The 20,835-nt window shown below is 30.8% G+C and overlaps 1 protein-coding gene across 1 annotated transcript in view; it reads right to left on the bottom strand.

Annotated features, from left to right (window-relative positions):
• The window catches only part of LOC132944176 (epidermal growth factor receptor), an 82,681-nt gene extending 62,679 nt beyond the window's left edge, over window positions 1–20,002 (bottom strand). Inside the window, exon 1 of the mRNA XM_061013398.1 lies at window positions 19,432–20,002. Within this exon, the coding sequence (XP_060869381.1) occupies window positions 19,432–19,513 (82 nt within the window). The 5' untranslated portion in view covers window positions 19,514–20,002. The remainder of the gene's footprint in view (window positions 1–19,431) is intronic.
• Window positions 20,003–20,835: the final 833 nt, after the last annotated feature.

Genomic DNA, 20,835 nt, shown 5'->3' with positions numbered 1-20,835 from the left:
CTTTGCACAACCCCCCCCCCCCTTCGATAATAAGGGACGCCAAACAGGAAACGCTAACGAGCCGTCAAAACGTGGTTTCCTCGGGGGGTACTTTTCAATAAGCTAGACGTGCCTTCTGTATTTAAAAACAACCTAATGCTTGTAGTAATATAGTCGGTAGTAGGCGGTCTTGAGAGAATTTAATTGGTTTCACTTCACGGCCACGTGAATATGATATTCGGTGTGCCCGCAATAAGAATTTAAAAAAATAGAATGGTCTTTACATATTCATTTTTCAGAAACAACGATTTTCAGTAATATTATCCTCATCCTCATGTCACAGTACAACATAAGTTAGACAGCTAGTATAATAGGTAATTTCCACCTCAAATATCCTCAACAGATGCTTGATATTGCAAGCTTTCCAGCCATCGATGCAGAGAGCATTGCTAAATTAATTAATTTCTTCATTGCCATTTTCGACATAAATTATTATAGCATACAATATTTCAATAGTGGTTCGTTTAAGGTTTTATTGAATAAAATCATATTCTTCTCATTTCAAATGTAGTTCACGAAAAAACCAATACATTTACCCAAGCTCAGTGTTTTGGATCATATTATGAAAAATATTAACGACACGTAGACTAATTAGTAATTTCACACGAATATTTGTTTTTGAAGAATTTGAAATAAAATGTAGTAATAGCCAATATAGATAAGTAGTATATGATCAATGTTGTTATATAATATAGACTACATACAAATACATTATTTTGAATATGTTTTTAAGAAGTTACACCCCCAGCTCCCTCTTTGCACTAAACAGCATTTAATACCGCGTTTCATACTTAGATAATATTATTTTATACTGGTTTACATATTTACTGGTTTACATATTTTTACATGTTTATTTCAAACATACACATTTAAATAAAACTTAAAATAGTAAGCAAAGATACATTATTGCACTTCTTCTGGATTGCATTATAATTTAAAATATATTATTTTATGATCATGTATCATGTGTTGTTGCCTTGAATCTTGATATTTAACAACCGCGACCGAATTTACAAGGTTCATCTTAAGAATAATAATACAATCTTATGAATATTCCTAAAGGCATTAAAATAAAAATAAAAAGAAGAAGGGAAATGGTAAAAAATAAAACAAAACAAATAATATAACCATTATTGTTACAAAATGGTTCACGGAGACTGATTGTAGCCTTACCGACCTAGCCCAGTTATTAACCTCGTAACAATTGCACAAAGTCATAGGAAACGTAATAAACAATACAATTCACAACCGACGAAGCTGCAGCTATATTATAATAAATTATGCATAAATGATTAAATAAGAATATTGGCCATCGCCCATCGTATCGTATACTATTGTTTTGCTGTAGAACAACATTACTACACCAACATCTCAGTTTAGAATATATCTCAACTAGCAAATAGCAGTTATGATTTTCTTATGTCGCACAGTTAATTAAAATCATTTCATTAAAAACGTCAATATTTAGATTTATCCGGTGTATTTAAAAATGCGTAGCGTTGATAGACGACTGCAGCAGGTCAGATGTAAATTCTAATGCATAATACATTCCTCTAAAATCAAAAGCATCGTCGTACATCGTAGGTATGCAATAATAATAACTCGTGTCCCATATTAGATCCTCGGTTAGAACTTATTAGTACACATTTTACGATAGGAGCAACACAATATAATATTATAATATTATATAATGATACATTTTGTATAAAATACAATCGGATACGCGTACACAATTACAACGCATACGTGAACTATGGCTTATGAATCGCGGTTTAGAATAAAAAAAACAAAAATCATAAGTATAGGTACAAGTTACGCCAATTATACATAATATACTGCCAGCTACAGTGAAGGAATGTCAGGTATGAGTACCAGTACCTATATGAAAAATTGAAAACAAAAACGTCACCCGCGCGCATATTTCATAAAGAAACTCATTCGTTCGTGATATTATACCCGTAAATCGCCGCCGTGGCAGTCGTGGTCGTGTCAAGACGTTTGAAGACCGCGGATCCAGATATGTAATCGATTCGAAACGATTACCAAAACGGGTACGTGGACGAAGGGGGTTTGAGGGGTGGGGAATAATAATAAGAACGAAAGTATATAATCAGCGGCAGCCACGACTGAGAGTATACAAAATGTTAAAAACCATCATCTTCGTGTATTGTACATAATGATAATAAACGTATATATTATATACATGTATATCTGTATATAATATTTAATACACACACATATTATATTTAATATTATATATATATTATGTGAGCTGCAATGACGTGAATGCGTGCGTGTGCACTCGGATACGTTGCGGTCGTAGAATGGAATTCGGACGGGAATCGTCGGTACAGCGGTAGGTAGGGTATTAGGTATACGGTAGCTATATCGGAGTCGCGACTACCTGTTGGAGAAGACGCACACGCGATGTCGTGCGGACCGGAGAGACTTGGCAACGTTGCCGGGACCGAAAACGACCGGAGAGAACACTGCCACGCTCCGCCGACTCCCCTTGACAATATAGCTGCTGCCGCTCCGACCGTGTGCATGTGAAGAGTATATACACCGCCGTACACCGTACAGACGCACATACAGTCTCACATAAACACAAACGCACACGCACACACGTACACACATACAGGGGGCCCTCCTGAAACCCGAGAGAAGTCTTTTACCGCTGTCAAAAAAGCGTTTACTCCACGAAAATAAATTTCTACAAGAAATCACGTAATATTTACTATGACATTATAATATATTATATATTTTTATTATAATAGCTATACTTATATAATAACATAAGCTACCTACAGTATATTTACAGAAAAGTACTATGGAATACGTCACAAGTAGGTACTCTGTTACATAGTGGATTATTTGTGCAAAAACGTGCAACGTTTTTTGTTATATTTTAATATTTATGATTTAGGTACTTTATATTTATGAATTTATGTAGGTTTGAGTTGCATGGTTGCATCACAGTTATAATAATTTTACATGACAAATGTTTGCAATTTCAAGATTCGAACAACGGGATTAAACCTGCGTAGAGATATGTGCTCGGCAAATTTACCGGGTAAATTTTATGGGTGAGCGTAAATTTACGTACATTTTACTGAGATGCTTTTTACCGGGTAAATTTTTTTCCCGTTCATCAAATCGAGTAACTTCCTCATTTTTAATGTGTTTACTCGTGTATTAACTTGTATTTATGCAGCCAGAGTAGCCTATACGGCTATAAGTGCAGACAATGTATTTTAGTGTATAGTCGTATAATAGCCGTATAGGAATAGGTTAGATATAGGTTGGTAGATAGTAAAAATAAAAATAATATCCATCCTACATCCACACACTTCATAAAAAGGTTTTGAAGAGGTAAGAAATTGGGCACGTAAACGTTATTTGAAAATTGAATAAAAATTACACTTACAAATTTTTTTTACACATTTTACTGATAAATTTCCAAAAAAAGTTCGACATTTCTAATCCTGCGACATCTCGCCGAAACGAATCGCGATACTTATTGGCTATTACCATTGATTATATTTATAATATAAACCTATTACGTACCTATAGGCTATAGGTACATCTCGACTGTTTCCAATAGACCTTTAAAAACCCACTCGTATTATCAATGATATAGTTTAATACTTTAATAACATTATACCTAGTTCAACCATTTACAAATTAGCCTATCCGTCAAACTTTAATTTCCTATTTCGTTTACACATTAAACCGATTCATATATAATAAAGCCAATATAGGGTACGACACTTTTTATTCGTGCAGTTTTTAGAAGCGTAAACAAAATAATATAGGTAGCGTTTTAGATGTTTAGTTGTTGATGACCTCCTCCTATAGGTAGATATTGGACGTAATCACATTTAAATATAAAATTTTATTGTATATGCGTATAACGTTGAATTGTATATTACAGTTGTTGTAACGTATCCAGGGGTATGCTATCATGATTAGGTACATTATATTATATTATTATGACATATATTTCATTCATGTCTCTACCGACAATTATAGACGGAGAAAAACCTACGCATTTTACGTGGATGAAATACGACTATGTTTATCTTGTGTGTACTGTGTACTATCGGAATATCGGACACATCCGATAAAGAATTCGTGCAACCGCAAAACAAAGTGAACGGGATCAGCTAGTATAGTATATTATATACAATGCAAAATGTATATATATATTATATGATATAACACCAAGGCAGCCCAACAACTCAAATTGAAGAAATCATCATCAACGATAATTTGAATGTGGCATAATTTACGACGGTTTTGTATACACGCGTGAGCGTGGGTAATATTATATTCAGGTTGGTTTTGATTTTAACGAGCCACATTTCGGAAAAATGTACTGTGAGAAAAAAATGACGGACGGAGACGTGTATAAACGACAAAATAAATGTGGGTCGTACATATGGGATTTCCGGATTTCTACAGTAGTTATAAGGGTGTCTATAAATCCCGCGCTAAGTTGAAAAATATGTCATAATGACGGTGTTATACAATATTGTAGCCCTAAAGACTGGAGAATAAAATTTTTCTTTCATTTTTTTTATTTAAATGCTATATTTTTTATACTATGACGCGCGTAGCGTAGTGTTGTGTTTCAGTTTGAATCCTAATGATTTCGTCGGAAGTAATATGATAATCGGTTGGATAGATCCGGATAAGAAGAAGAACCGGAGCAGGCGTGGTTTACATTTATATAACCCTCGCTCGCTAAATAAATTGTATTGAGGAGGTTCTCATCGTGACGACCGGAACTTATAATCAAATAAAGAAAATATAACGGTCTTTCGGAGTACAATACATTTTAAAGAAACTTCCTCGTGAGTATAGTGTATATATAATGTCAGTCAGAATATTGAACACATTTTTCTAGTTATTTTTTTTTCGTTTTTTACTGTGAGAACAAAATTTTTTGTACAACGTTCTTAAAAGATCCTTCCTTCAGAACAATTATTTAAATGTTTTAGTTATTTTATAATAATGACATTTATATGCTATTTACCAGATAGGCATACTTGTATTTATTACAATCTTTAAGATCTACTTATTATTTGAAAACTATATTATGTGTTTATTATATGTAGTTTATGTGAATCAACATAAACATCTATTTTACACGAGTTTCCCACCCACCCAAATACATCTTAATAAATATATTAACTTAACAGACTATAATATAGTAACTATTAAATGATTTGTTGAATATATATTTTAATTTTTTAAGCTTTTATTTGGATGCGGAACAAGGGAGTTTTTGGTTGAACGTCTGTTTTTGTTTTTTTGTATTATTGTTTTAGAATTTATAATAAATAATAGTAATACAAATTACAATACTGCCTTGCACTGAAGAAACGAGTAGTAGTACATTATATTATACATGTACGCGTATATTACAATTAGACGGTGACACTCAGTCTTTGTATCTTGTATTCTTGTTCAAACCTTCTATTAGACTGTCAGCTTACAATAAATTCATATAATCCATATGAACTGCTTTTGAGTTTTGTGATACTTTTACTTCACCCTACCTTAATGTAGTTATAGTATCAGAATTGATTCGGAGTATTATATCATAAAATGTATAAATCATAAAAGTTATAAGTTATACATATTTTATAATATATATTATATATGAAATTATGAAAACTGTAAAAAAATATATGTATTATAAATTATAAATATATTATATTAAAATTAAACTCAAATAATATTAGCTATTGAATTTTTTGAATTTTCATTTGTTGATTTTCCAACAGCGAATTGAGATAAATTTTGACATTAAAATTATAAATAAAATAAAAAATAAGATCATTATTTTCGTTATTCCAGAAAAATAAGTATTCAATGATACACAAAAAGTACAAGGAGGTACTTTAAAATTATTTATTACACATTTGCGTACACGACTCAATGTTTATGGACCTCACCATTGGTATACATGGTCTTTGACAAGTGAATAGTTACGTTATAATCTGGTCACGTTTTGCCTAGATTATTATCGGTACCGTCATCAAAATCTACCTCTAAAACAGGTTTAATTGTTTAGAAAGACACATACTATTTTCTAACAACATTGACTTTTTAATTTTTACAAAGAATATTAACTCTGTACACAACACATTATTAAAAGTTGTTTTGAAATGTTTGTTAAAATTAAATTTATTTGGAAAATATCTGTACCTACATATTTATTCCCGATCAATTCGTTATTTTCATTAAAAAATAACAAAAAATAACAAAATCAAAATTGTATCCAATGTCAAGTATAATTAAAATATTATTTACCTACCGAATATATAGAACATTTTTACATCCACAAATAATTTGATTATTTATCAAATACCATTAAAATTATTTTTTGAATGATTTAGATTATAGAAGTTGTATGAAATAATTGTCCATTCAATATTATTTTCCTGAAATAATAACTTATTTTTAAAATTTTATCATAAACAACTTCAAACCTGTTAAATATGTCCACAATGGTACAGATAATACTTAGTATAATTGAAAATCATTTTGAAGACAATTTTAAATGATCAAAATTTTTTAGTTTTACTGTGTTTAGATGTAGGTATCATATTTTGATAATTTTCGTGATTAAGTTAGAATACTGTAACGAGCTTGAAATATAATATATAATCGTGTAATTTATCGTGGTGAATATTTTATGTTTTTTTAACGTAATTAATTCAATTTTTTTACATTTTAGACTTAAAAGTTATGCAAGTAAAACAACTTTAGAAGATTGCTCGTAATTTCATTTCTACATGAAATAATCATGGTCGATCGCAGGGGGGGGCATGGCCCCCACTTTTTTAGTTAATATTAATTGTTTTATCACTTGTAAAAACAAATATAATAGTAAGTGCTGTGTTGTCAGAGATTGACATGGTTCTACATTTCTATCTGTTGGCTGTTTTCAAGGAATCGAGAAAGTTTTGAAACAATATTATATTCCGTATTTTATTTGTAGTTTTGTCTGTAGTACGTGTCACTGTAATCGATTCTCGTATGTATGCTGAAAATCTATGAGCAAATCCAAAACCGGTCGATATATTATTCAAATATAACAGAAAAATATGATGAATGGAAAACGAATATGTGGAAATAAATCGTGAGCAAATAGCTAACGGGGACGGGATTGAAAGGCAGAATAATACCGATTAATATAAATTAAGTTGTCGGGTGAGTTATATGAATGCAGTGGGCTACAAGACAATATAGGCAATAATTATAATCTACTTTGTATATGCGCCTCCGGGGCATCATCCGAAACCGGTTCTGTTCAAAAGTTGCAGCCATCATTATTATCGGTTAAAACAAACAAACACTCGAGGGGGTCTATCCAGCCGACATCGGCAGTGGACGACTAGTGTGCGGTCAAAAATCTCCATGTCGAAATAACCCTTCGAAAATACACTATATTAAACCATCTATATCAGTTTACCAAATATTTTTTTTTTTAATAATCGTGTTCAGAAAGCAGACAAGTGTAACAAAATCAGTTCTAATAATAAAATATTATACATATAAAAATAGTCTACCATGACTCTTCAAAGTTTCTCTATTTTATGAACATTATTTATATAGGTACTAGTAACTTATAAATATTATAATGTTTAAAATATATTTTTATATCATAATAATATGATGTGTAGTATACTAGGATATAATATTATATACTCCATTGAATAAAACAATAATAAATATATTTGATACTTTATTATGAGTTAGATTTGAAATAGGTAAGTACTTATCATCGAGTAAAAAATGTAATACGAAAGTATCACTGAGGCGCTGTGAAATTAAAATGCTAATAATTTGGCTATAGCATCTTGAAATGTAGAGATTAGAGATGGCAAAAGCAAAACAAAGAAACACGGAGAAGGTACCTAATTATCATGTGCTATGTACAGTGTTTGTCCGAGTAAAATATACAGTTATTATGAAGTAAAGGATATAAACAGGTTGAACTAAGTTCGCATTTAATATTTTTAAAAGCATTGTATTTAAGTGGTTTATTTACAATGTAAGCAGCTGTGACTTGGTGTTCAACAGTTTTAATACAATTTTGGGCCAACTAGATTATTTGCACGCGATTCCCACGATACAGAAAATGTAAAAGACCAATTAACTGCTAAATTTTTTCCTCCTATTATGGACATTCATACTTTATTAATTTATATATTTTTATACAGGCTATTCTTTTTTATACGTATATGTTATATGTATATATCTTACTGAATTCTAGCGAGTACTCAAATTTAGTAGGCATATGCCATATAGTAAACATCGATTCCTCTTATTTAAATTGTATTAGTTATGTTATTGAAATATATTTATAATTTATAAAATGTTATATTTTGAATTTTTGTTATCTTAGTTTACGTTTATTTATAATACCTACACGATTTTTAACCATTTAGTTATGATTTTATAAGATTATTAAAACTAAATTAAAACTGTCGAAGACACTTCATTGAGACTTAAGAACTCTATGAACGTGAGTATATTGAGTTTTTGGATCCTATCTTCTTTAATTTTTATTTTTTAATTAGCCCATCGTCGTTGTCGAGAGCTACGACGTGCTCTGCGGTGGTACACGCGCAGCGTCTAATATTTTTATGCCTCATGTCCATACCGAATGGAATTTCTATTCAGACGAGATTTTCCTATAATATTATACACACTTTTTTTTGTACTTTCAATTCATCGTGTTCGGTGAAGTGTGAACGGAACATACCTTCATACCGGGCACGTCCAAGTACAATAACCCCCCATATACGCGCATAACACCGGCCGGGCCGCCTGAGCCTCATGACAGATCCCATTCAGTGGTTACATAATATAATCGCGGTTACCATCGCGTGTCAAAAAAATAACAAAATTTAAAAAAAATCTTAGTAGAATATTGTCTATCATATAGGACGAGTTGAAAATCTTCGTAAATATTATATTCACTGATATAAAAAATGTATCCAAGGTCGTGTCTGACGGTTGTTGAATGCTCTTCAAGATGAAATTAAATGTAAAAAATAAATCGGATATTTTAAAAAATATGCATCTCGAGGACACATTTCTAAAAAATCACAAATAGTTATCATTTGTGTTTTTTAGTATAAGTAATAGGGTATATTATTTTTTTTTAATTTTGGAACTACACATAATATAATGTGTTTGAAAACATAATAATTGAAACCTTATACTTAATAAAAAAAAAAAGTATAAAATAAAATTATATTAACTTCTCCTGTTTAAATTCTTTAGTTAAAACCCCCTAATTATTTTCCTTCCCATTTAATCTGGGACTAAAAAACACGGCAGATCTCGAAGGGGATGATCGTTCATGTTATATTATCACTGGAATATTGAAGAGGGCTTAATAAACGAAAAAAGTTATACCTTAATTTGAAGCACGCTTATATAGGTATAAAATATATAATTACATGTAAATGTCAATTATTGTTATAGTCTGTGGTCGTGTCGCGGACCCAAAAAAGAAATCCACGAAAACGGGACCTTATGCGTATATAATGCATAGAAGGTCGTGAGAACCCAAAGAAGTAAGGCCACCTGCTTCGGCACACACCTGCCCCTCCTCCTTTAGCTGCCATAGCCACCCACACCCGTCCCGTCTACACACCTGTCATCGTTGGCAACGTCGCATACATGCACACTTGCGCTACTGCTACGGCTCCTCGTCGTGGGAATCCTTCCGCCTCTCGAGATTATCACGCGTGCACACGGGCACAAACAAGATCATCGTGTAAATATTATAATATACAATCGTAATATCGTACATAAAAACACCGGTCGTAAAGCTGAAGGTAATAGCAGCGTGTTAGAGTAACTCGAGTACTTCCGAAACGACCGTATAGTTTTCTATTGATCTCCGAAAATGTATTCAACAATAGATAGATTACTGGAATAGAAAAAAATTGTTCAGGTACTTCATTGATTTTCGTGTGTTTACGTGAGAGTTTTTTTTGTACCTAAATCACGTCCCCCATTAGATCGTACTCAGTGGTGTGTGCCTACTTACTATAAAATACGCGTGCAATATTGTATTGTACTATTATTATTTGCTAAAATGTCATTAATTTATGTTTGAATAAATTGTAGACACGCCGATCGATTTCATTTTTTTTTTAAAAAAAAGATAAAGAATAATTATCAGCCAGATGATTGATATTTAAACGGTAGATTAGTAACTAAAATACTACTAATATAGGTACCTTATTTTATATATCTTAATAAGTATTAATTAGTAGTTCCGATAAAATAAACTCAACTTCATTTAAGTTAGATGGCTTTTGTTTTTACGTAGGCTTATTATTATTTATTCAAATTATAAAAACATAAAATAAAAAAATTACCACTATATAGTTATTATTTTAAGGAATAAACCAAAATATTTAAAATTAAGTAATATCATTGAATATAATTTTGCAATTTATACATTTTATACGACTTTTTATTAGTTAAGTATTACCTACTTATTAGTTATCTCTTATTAATTATTATAATATTGGTTCTTAAATAGGTATGACTGATGTTATTGGGCAAGTATAATAAAAACATACAATTCGAATCAAACATCATTAATTAGAATTAATTACTAGCAATGACTACATACTACAAAGGCCATAATAGGCATATGCATATTATAATATATATATCTACCTATTTAATTTCTTATATTTATTACATGATATCTTGCAGTATACGACAAATGTTCAATATTAATTGGATATTAAATATAAATAATATATAATATACCTTACATATTTTTATACATACATACATTCTTTTTAATTATCATCAAGCGAGTTTTTAAATTTAGGTGAGCCATCCATACAATTCTGTGACCCAGTACTTAATTAGTTAATTACTGTCATGAGCGGTTGTGTGTGCCAATTCTGAAGGAATGTTTCTTTTTTCATTTTTTTATACATAGAAACTAAGACTAAGAAAATACGTTATATAACACAATTTATTAAATAATCGCCACTTGTCGATCACGACACTGACTTCGCAAAGAAAGTTCAAGGTTGAAAAAATATTTTACAAATAATACACGGAAAGAAAATGCCCCGAAGCAACTGGTTGAGCAAAATAAATTAACAGTAAATTTATTTAAAAAATAATTACAATAAACAGTAAAAATAATGATGGGGGAAAAAATAAAAACAAAATTCAATTTTTATCGTCTGGGTCACATCTGTTTTGTATTGGTTAGCGCTGATCAACATGCTGTTTAAGAGGAGCCTGAGAAGAGATCAGCCGTTGTTTCTAAAAATAATAGTATTGTATTTATTCTTAAAAATACTTGAAATAAATTAACAATAAGTCGACATATCACTTAGTTTAAAAAAAACATACGGGCATATACATATATGTATAAGAATTAGGAGTAGTAAGAATAATTAAAAAGACATGCTTTTTATTGACCAAGTACTTTTAGTTTATTGTTACGTTAAGTACTAATTGAAATCCAAGGAACCATTTAAAAGCTGGAAAAGATAAGAAAAACGTTTTAAATGCCTTATGTAAGCTCAACTAGGTAGGTATGTAATCTTTACAGTAATAAAATAGAATGCTTTAAAATTTTAATTTAATATTTTCAGGAGCACTTTAATGTATGCCAATAAAGCTTACAAATTTGTAAGCTTCTATCTTGTGGTAAATCGCAAAATGTTTAAAATAGGTACACTGACGTGTAGTAACTTGTCCTTGATCTGTAAGATAAACATTTATAATAATAATATTCCACTGACGTGTTTGAGTATGATTTTTTTCATCCTTAAAATTTTGAATCAATGTTTAGAATAATATTTATTACAAATATAAATAGTATATTTCAGTTACTTTTTTGAAAACTGTTGAATACTTTTACTATTTAACCAGAGTAATGTAAAATTGTATGATATCATACTGTTATTTAAGAAGTATTTAACTTAAACAAAATTACTACATTGAAATAATAATGGATTTTTAGAACTAATATCAATTTTAAATTTTGACAAAAATACTGGTCGAATTATTTATTATTATTACTTGTGACAAAACGAGAAGTTCAAAGGGATTCTAAGAAAATAATTCAATAGTTTGCTACTAAAATATGTTTCACATTGAAAAAAATTGATTTTGCCCAACCCAGCGGTCAGTACCTTCTCGGTTGGAAGCCAATGCATTGTCCACAGGTACTAGAAATCGTTTTCCACTTAAGATTGCGTGGTGCACCCGATACATGGTTATTATAGGGAGGGTCAGGCGCCTGTTATAGGAATTCACATCCTTTCTGACCAGCCGCTGTCATTAAACCGATTGGTTCTGGTTTATTACTATCGCCGTTTATACGGAGGCACGCCACTTTAAAATAAGGTGGTTCTTAACCCTGTTTTTTTTTCTCCCGTTCATGAGTCGTGACAAGTGGCACCACATCGGTATGCACACTTGCACGAGTCTCTTAAATGCGTCGTAAACATCTAATTCCTACGATCCTAAATTATTGGATTCAAAAGTGGACCGTTGTGACAAAATTAGATGGAACGTCAATCATGAGAGTCATTACATTATATTATTAAATGATTTAAGCGTATATTATACTATATTAAGTAATCACGTTTAAATTACAATAATTAGTACCTATGTGTTCAATATTAATTGTATATAATAAATAAGCGATAAATTGTTTTACTACTGATAACTATTGTTAACTAATGATAATAATTATTATTATGATTAATATATAAATTACAATAACAATAAATTATTAAACACCACATTAAATTAAAAAATGTTATTTAATGCAAAGATAAAATGCAAGCCTATACATATTATAGGTATAGACGTATAGTATTATATATTTACACTAGGCTATAAACATTAATGTTAGAAAACACATATATTATATCTACCTACGTTTAAAATATTTTTAATAAATATTATTTTTTTTTTTCACTGAACTATAGATCCAATAGTTTTATAATGAAGAGTTATGTGTATTTACTCAATTAATTATAATTTTGAAATTGGTGAATCTTTTTAAATATACAATATTGGCAAATCGATTTGTTTTGTTTAGTACCAAGCAGTTTAAAATTAAGAAAAAATCGATGACATCATTTTAATCTCGATGAACGATGTTGGAAAAAAAATTGATTCGTCGACAAAGACCAAGCGTATATTATGTCGCCAATGGGTCGTATTAATCGACCTTAATCAGTTGCTCACAAGACCGTTGTTGATTTTTTTTTCATTCTTTCACAGTTCGACGAAATTTGACACCAACAACATCATCATAATGATAGTTGAACCGAAATTAAAAAAAGTCTAGATCTTACACACTTACCTAATCCATGGCTGAGGTCAGAGAACTTGATAATATTATAATATAATTTTAACTATCTTAGAACATAAAAAAGACGTTATATAGTGTACCATAACTACGTAATTTGAACCGTGAATATTGGATGCTAAATAAATTTTTTTTTTATTATTTCATAGGGTAAACAAGTTTGCGTAATTCAAATATTAACTTAACCGGTTCACGATGAACCATTCATTATTTATATAAAATATACATATTTAATAATGCATTTATTTTTTATTGAATAGGAATTATAATATTGTAGACTATTGGAGGCAATGGAATTGTTATGTTTGTAATTCTATAAATAATTGTCATAAGACGTCACTCCGGCCATAACTTTTAAATTGACTTAATTTCAAAAGTCTCGTAAGATTATCGTCCTTGGACCTTGTGGCACATTGATGATTTGAGTTTTTGGCATCAGTACAATATAAATAAATATTGGTTACTAAGTTATACAGTAGTTGAAATAATAGTTATCTATATGTTCGATATGCAAATATGAGCACTGACCAGTATAAAATGTTAAGTAAATGTTAATTAAAAATATATTACAAATACAATTTAAACTTCGTTTAAACTGAAAATAATTATAAACTTTGTTTAAATAATATCAAAACATTGCATTAACATAATAATGCATTTTGTTGATTTAGGGAATTAAATTTCAATAACCTAAGACCTAAGTTAACTTTGTCATAGTATGTTACGGACTCTGCTAAATCCAGACACGAGGAAGTATTATACAGAGCTAAATTATTCTATATTATATAATTAGTGATACAAGAGACTTAAACTACGAACTACTGATTTTGATCCGTGGAAATTGAATAAATTAAATAAATAAAAATTAGATAAACATAAAAAAATATTTATTTATTAATTATTTGTCACTTCTGTCACCAAGGAAAATGTATAAGAAATATATTACAGACCACTAACTACGAAAGTAGGGCCTATACTAACCTACCTAAGTATGGATGAAAATATAATAGTATAATTACTATAGTATTTCTAGTAATTGGTCGCTTGCCAGGTTTTTTTTTATCTTCTATTGCATTTGAGTTTTAATTTGCTATAAAACGTACCTATAACGTTTAATTGTTGTTACATTTCATTTCACTATTTCAAATACATGTGTCTTAAGACTTAAGTATAAAAAACAATTCCTGTTGATCCACGATATAGCTTAAAATAAATGGGTGCCGTGATCTGCTAAACAGTTAAAACAAAAATTTTAAAAAAAAGGATACCTATGTCGGATGGTTTATTCTCATTCAATTATAATTTATCACATATTCGTATTAGTTATTGTGCCTCAAGTATACATATTGGACATACATTTTAAAAATAAAAATATAAAAATAATATATTTCTTTTAGTTTATGAATTACTTTTGAGTTTTGTTTTCAACAGTATACCTAATACCTACATAATGGTTTACTGTATTATAGGACATATAGGTTATACTACACATATGAATAATCTAATATCTTATGTCCTTATATTTTATATGCATCCTTTGCATTTCATTGAGCATTACGATGAATAGATACTATACATACACACGCACAGACCTGACGGTGCGTTTAATTACTTGTATCCCTAAATATTAAAAATCCCCGTTTAACGCTATACTTAATAAAGTCCACGTCTCAAATCGGGAAGAGGGGCCAACCCCATTATGGGCGCCACTTATGGAAATGTAAAAACCTTTTCAAAAAACATAGGTACACGCACACTTCCAACCGGATCACGTACAAACCCTTAATCCGGGCGTTCACAAGATAATCCGTGTATATAATATGATTATAAAATTATTCACACAAAAGATATATGTGTACCTTCCGCAACCCTTGTGTGTGCATATTTCCTCCTCGGGTTCTACATCCTCTCATCAGCACCCCCAAAACGGAGGAAATAAACCGTAATCTTACACCTCGGATGTGCGTGACGTCCATCCGGTTCCAATAATTAAAACCGTTGACGGCTTAATAGCAGGTTTTACTTAAAATTTTTTGAAAAGAATCCTAGTTGTATCCGAACTGCGTTCTCAGCAAAAGGGACCGACAGTCACGGAAACGTCGTCATAGCAGAGAGGATACGTGATCGAGGAGAACAATGATTATAACTGTCATCGTACTATTAAATCCTGCGGGCGTATAATAATTTGATGCATTGAAATATGTATCAGCTAGTTGACGCCACGTTGGAATCGTGTTAGTTTCAAAATTGTAGATTTTGTCTCCTTCGGTGGAGAATTATTTATTTAATTTATATTTGTTTTGTTTACCCTTTATAATAAAATATAAATTTATTATAATATATTGTTATTTTATTATTTTTTTATTTATTACAACGGGTATTTTTCAATTTATATAGGTAATTTACATAAATACAGATGTGTTTGTATTTTTTTATATATGAACACATGAAAAATTGAAAAAAACGTTTATTGGATTCTCTATACATTGTAACATGACTACAAAGCACCTACAAAAGCCAGATTAATGGAAAAATTAAATTAAATTTTAGTGTTTAGCATATATACGTGTATTCTTTTATTAATAAACAAAATAACGTTTGTTAATAAATTATAGGTTATAAAATTAAAATTAAAACTTATAATTATTTGTTAGAAAAGCGTTTCGTGGAGTTCCGTAGACTCCCAGTTGTTTGAATACATTAATTTTTATAGACTCAATTATGGTTGATGACAAAAAGTCAAGACAATCAAGAATATAAAGTGTATAGTGTGTCCTAAGTTAGGCAACACCGAACACTAAATAGTTTTGTGGAGTGACATTCTACAACTGATTTTAGTAGATATTCTTTTATTAGGAAAATTCAAACTTTAAACTTAGATAAACAACATATTTTTTTTTAAATAGTCATGTTCATTTATTGTTTGTTCATTTTGATAAAAGATACCTTAATGAACTTTTACTTTTAAATTTTGATCTAAAGTTAACATTATAATTTACCGAATAAGACCAAGTTAAAGTTTTTACCTACAGCAAACTAAATACATTATTATTTATTATAAAAACAATAAACATAAGTAGGTCAGGTACCTACTGTCGTGACTTATAAGTTATGTATTATGATAGTTGAAATTGTTTCGTTTAAAATAATAATTTATATTTTTATTTGTTTTATTACATTTAATATCATTAACCATGTACGTGAAACTAAAATATATTACCAACTTAGTATAGGGTTAGCATTTTATAGTTTAGATGATGCACATTATAAATTGAGTTATGTCATTAGGTGCCGTGTATGCACTATTTATTATGCTGTATACATTTTTGCACTTTCGATAGGTAAATTCTAGAGCTTTTACTTTAGATAAATAATTAATAAAAATTTGAAACCAAATGGGAAAAAACCAACATAATATTCGAAAATTTATTTTAAATTTTTAATCTCAAACTTAATCTTAAACCTCTATATAAACACGGTTTTTTTCAAACAATATCCTGGTTTTTATTGTAGTTTCTACACATTGTAAGATTCGTTTTTCTAAAAGTGAAAATGCTTGTAAACGGAACACGATTGCGATACTGATAACTGCTAACAATAATAATATAGATCGTATAATATAAGGACTGTGAGGCGACGGGACCTCTTGCTGTGACAATACAATACAATACGGTTGCGGCGACTATACGCTTTTAATAATATTATTATTATTTATATATCACCTAAGCATTCTAAGAATACCAACCACTTGAAAATAAAGCACGTTTATTATTGTGCGATGAAAGACAAATAATGCAAATTTTTTTAGCCTTTAGCCACGACCTGCATTAGCATTAGCATATACGACCCAAAGTAAGTTATGAATATTGTTGAGACAGGGCGAAACTTGCAATGAATAAAAACCCGTCTTGCGTGTACCAACGTCCAACACGAACGTTGAGTCCGTCGAGGAGATCGAATAAAACAAGACTCTCATAAGTGAGAGAGCACATATTTTGAATGGAAATGTGAATTCTTCTATTCACAAAAAGATTTTTCACCAGTTTATTAATTATTCCTCACGAACAAAGGTATACAAATAAACATAATAGTTGTGTATAATTTCTTATAATACAATTATACGTAAGACATTTTTTTAACATTCATTAAATATTTATATTATTATAACCACTTGTGTTAGACAAATAAAATAAGAACGATTTAAATTTGTCCAAAATACGATGTCTGAATGTGTTAAGTAAAGATAGAATTAGATTAATAAATAAATCCAATTCTTTATTTATCATCAACTTAATAATAACTTATAAGTTAGGTATTTAATAAATCACATTCATTAAATATTATGTTTTATTTATTTATAAACGTAGGTAGCTAATAGATATTAGATAAACAAGATTATGAATTTAATATTTTTGAAAATCATTAAACAACGACGTTAAACTTACTTGAGTTATACACATCAAATTATATTATACCAGCCACCGGGGTATGCAATTTATTAGCTAAGTAGATATCATTAACTTATCTCTCAATATTTTTACTGAGTAATCAATACAATTTTAAATACTGAAAATGTATCTACTAGTAAATGGTATATTATTACTTGAAGAATTTAAAAAATTCAACGATCAACTTCTAAAATCAAATATTAACCACCTATTTCAAAATATCTAACAATAATAATAAATAATAAGTTTCATAATACTGATGTTAAAAACAACAACGTATCTAGAATAGTTTTATATTTTCAACAATTTAATCACGTAGTAAAACAATAGTTAAAAACAAGCTACTGTCTAGTAATGTAGTTTATAATAATGCGAATTAATACGTAAAGACGTAAAATGAAGGTATGTTATTTTAATTGCCAATTAACCTGTCAGTTATTGTTATTTTTTGGATTGTACCTATATGAATTACAAGTTTTATTAAACATGAATAATTCAATGGTTTCAAGCACTGTATTTAAATTTTATGTTTTAAAACTGATTTACAGTTTAGGTAAATGATACAGTACCTAAATAAATAGGTATGCGTACATATTTTCATTGTTAAAGATGCAAATATTGTACTCGTACTGTAATGAGTCTATAAAATAATAATATAAAAATGCATTATTATTATTATTCATTAAACTGCGGAGTTAAGCAGTTGATTAATAAAAAAACCAAGTGGTTATTCGTAGAATTTATTGAATTTATACTTTTAAAAGAACTATCATAATTCATAATCTATTTGATATCGAGGAATAATGTGTCCTATCACACGCATGCAATAGACAGTAAAGAAGAATAAAACTAATAAAAGACATAAAAGGCAAATAAAATAAATTATACTATGGTGTACTGCGAGATATCAAGTGTTTGACCCCGTTATTGTAAATACTAAATAGATAAGTGCCTAATCTATACGACAATAATGTACGCTGCTCTATCTGCTAAGTGCTAAGATATCATATGAACCGATCGAAGGGAGTTATTGCAAGAATTAATACTACCCACGATACTTGAGCATCGCGTGATCCTATTCGTCTTGGTGGATGTAAAAAAACGATAAAATTATAATATAATATCATGTGTTATGTGTTATGACTTATCCAATAAAATCCGTTTGGAAAAGGGCAAATACAAATTTTCGGTTGTCCCATTCAAATTGTTCATTATGTGCATGTAAAGATCGGTTTAGTTTGATAAATTATGATATTATAATCATCGAATTTACCCTCCACGAAGATCTTTTGGCGCCAACGGCAAAGACACCACCAGTCACCACCGTTGTACTATATTGTCTAAATCTACACCATTCGGTGTACACATCGAATAAAAAACCTTAACACGTTATATATTATTTATTTAAATGCCATACGAATACAACCTCTTGCGAATCAGACCAAACTATACGAAGAGAAATATATTTTGTGAGCATAACACAGAAATATTGTTTACAAAAATATCGAATCGTTGTTGTCGTCGTACTCTATAATATACACTCACCTCTTTCTTCCACCTGATGGGTTTCGAGCACCGCGTGCGTCAACAGCAACGTCGCGAAAATCCACCCCTGCAGACCTGGCATCGTTTCGCGGGCACTTCGAACGCGAGAACAAAACGTAAGGTGTTCGGAAAACGGACGACGGCAGTCGCGAGCGCGCTATATTTTTTCACGTTTATACACAACCTGGTTTTCCGTTGCTCCTCGTCACTCGGTCGCACAACAGTAGAGCCACGGCCGGTACGCCGTTGACGACGAAATTACCATCGCGTCGAGACAAGATAGGAAATCATCAGACGATTACAGGTGCCCCGCAGCTCGATAATTGATGGGGGGGGTGGTTACTCAAGACGATATCGGATTCGATGGATTATTCTATTCAACCAGAAAACGCGATGTCGCACATCCGCGGACGAACGGAAAATCCGTTAAAACAATACACGGGAACCGCACGCACGAGAAGAAAACACGAAAAACGCTCACTGATACCGATCGAGAGGACGACGGCGGCGGCGGCGGCGGTGACAACGACGGCGACGTAATACTATGAACGATTGCGATACCGTACTGGTGTCTGGTACTACCACACGGCGGCAGCGTGCGTGGATAATATTATTATTATTTTTTCTTCGGCTGCAACCGGTAACCGCGTACGCAACAATACGCTCCTCGTCGATGGGACACCGCGCCATCTATCGGTCGAACGGAATCTTCAATCGGTGGGTGGGTGGGGGGCGTCTCGGCTGGGCGCGGCGGCATGCGAATTTTCCGGTACCCATGCGCGCAAACGCACACGCAAGCGCACTTTTACGGTTCGCAGACGGTATAATGATATATCAGTTACTGACTTACTGTATAATAATATTTTTTGTGAATATTTGTATAAATTATTATTATTTTACAATGTTCAGCTCTTTAGGACAATAAGACGACTCAAACATGCGCGACCATTACATTATTTTACACGATTGTAACCGCGCAAAGACGTGGTGTCGTATTTCTCGCAAACGAATCTTCGAACAAAATTTGATATTATGCACGACGTAGATGTACAGCGATTCAATTTTATTTATGTGTATATTGAGTACGAGTGTACACGTCATGAGTGTAGAGTGAAGTATGTACCTACATATATAATGTACTACATTTATTATTACTATATTATACTGTTTTATGTATCTATATGTACCAAACATCGTGTTTCATATTATAACATTTGGTGGAAAACGGACATGGTGGTAACGGGGTAGAAATCACTTTGTCAGAAAACGGAAACCCCTGGCCTACCGCTAATATCATCTTTAGATGTGAATTGGGATGAAGTAAAATATAAATAATTGCAGTGTCCCAGGTCCCTAGATTCTTCAGGGCACCTTAGTTGCGTCCCGTAAAAAGGTATACACGAA

This window comes from Metopolophium dirhodum, chromosome 5 (assembly GCF_019925205.1).
Source record: "Metopolophium dirhodum isolate CAU chromosome 5, ASM1992520v1, whole genome shotgun sequence".
Classification (NCBI taxonomy): Eukaryota; Metazoa; Arthropoda; class Insecta; order Hemiptera; family Aphididae; genus Metopolophium; species Metopolophium dirhodum.
Note: the sequence above shows the minus strand (reverse complement) of the source record. Positions and strands in the feature narration are given on the sequence as shown.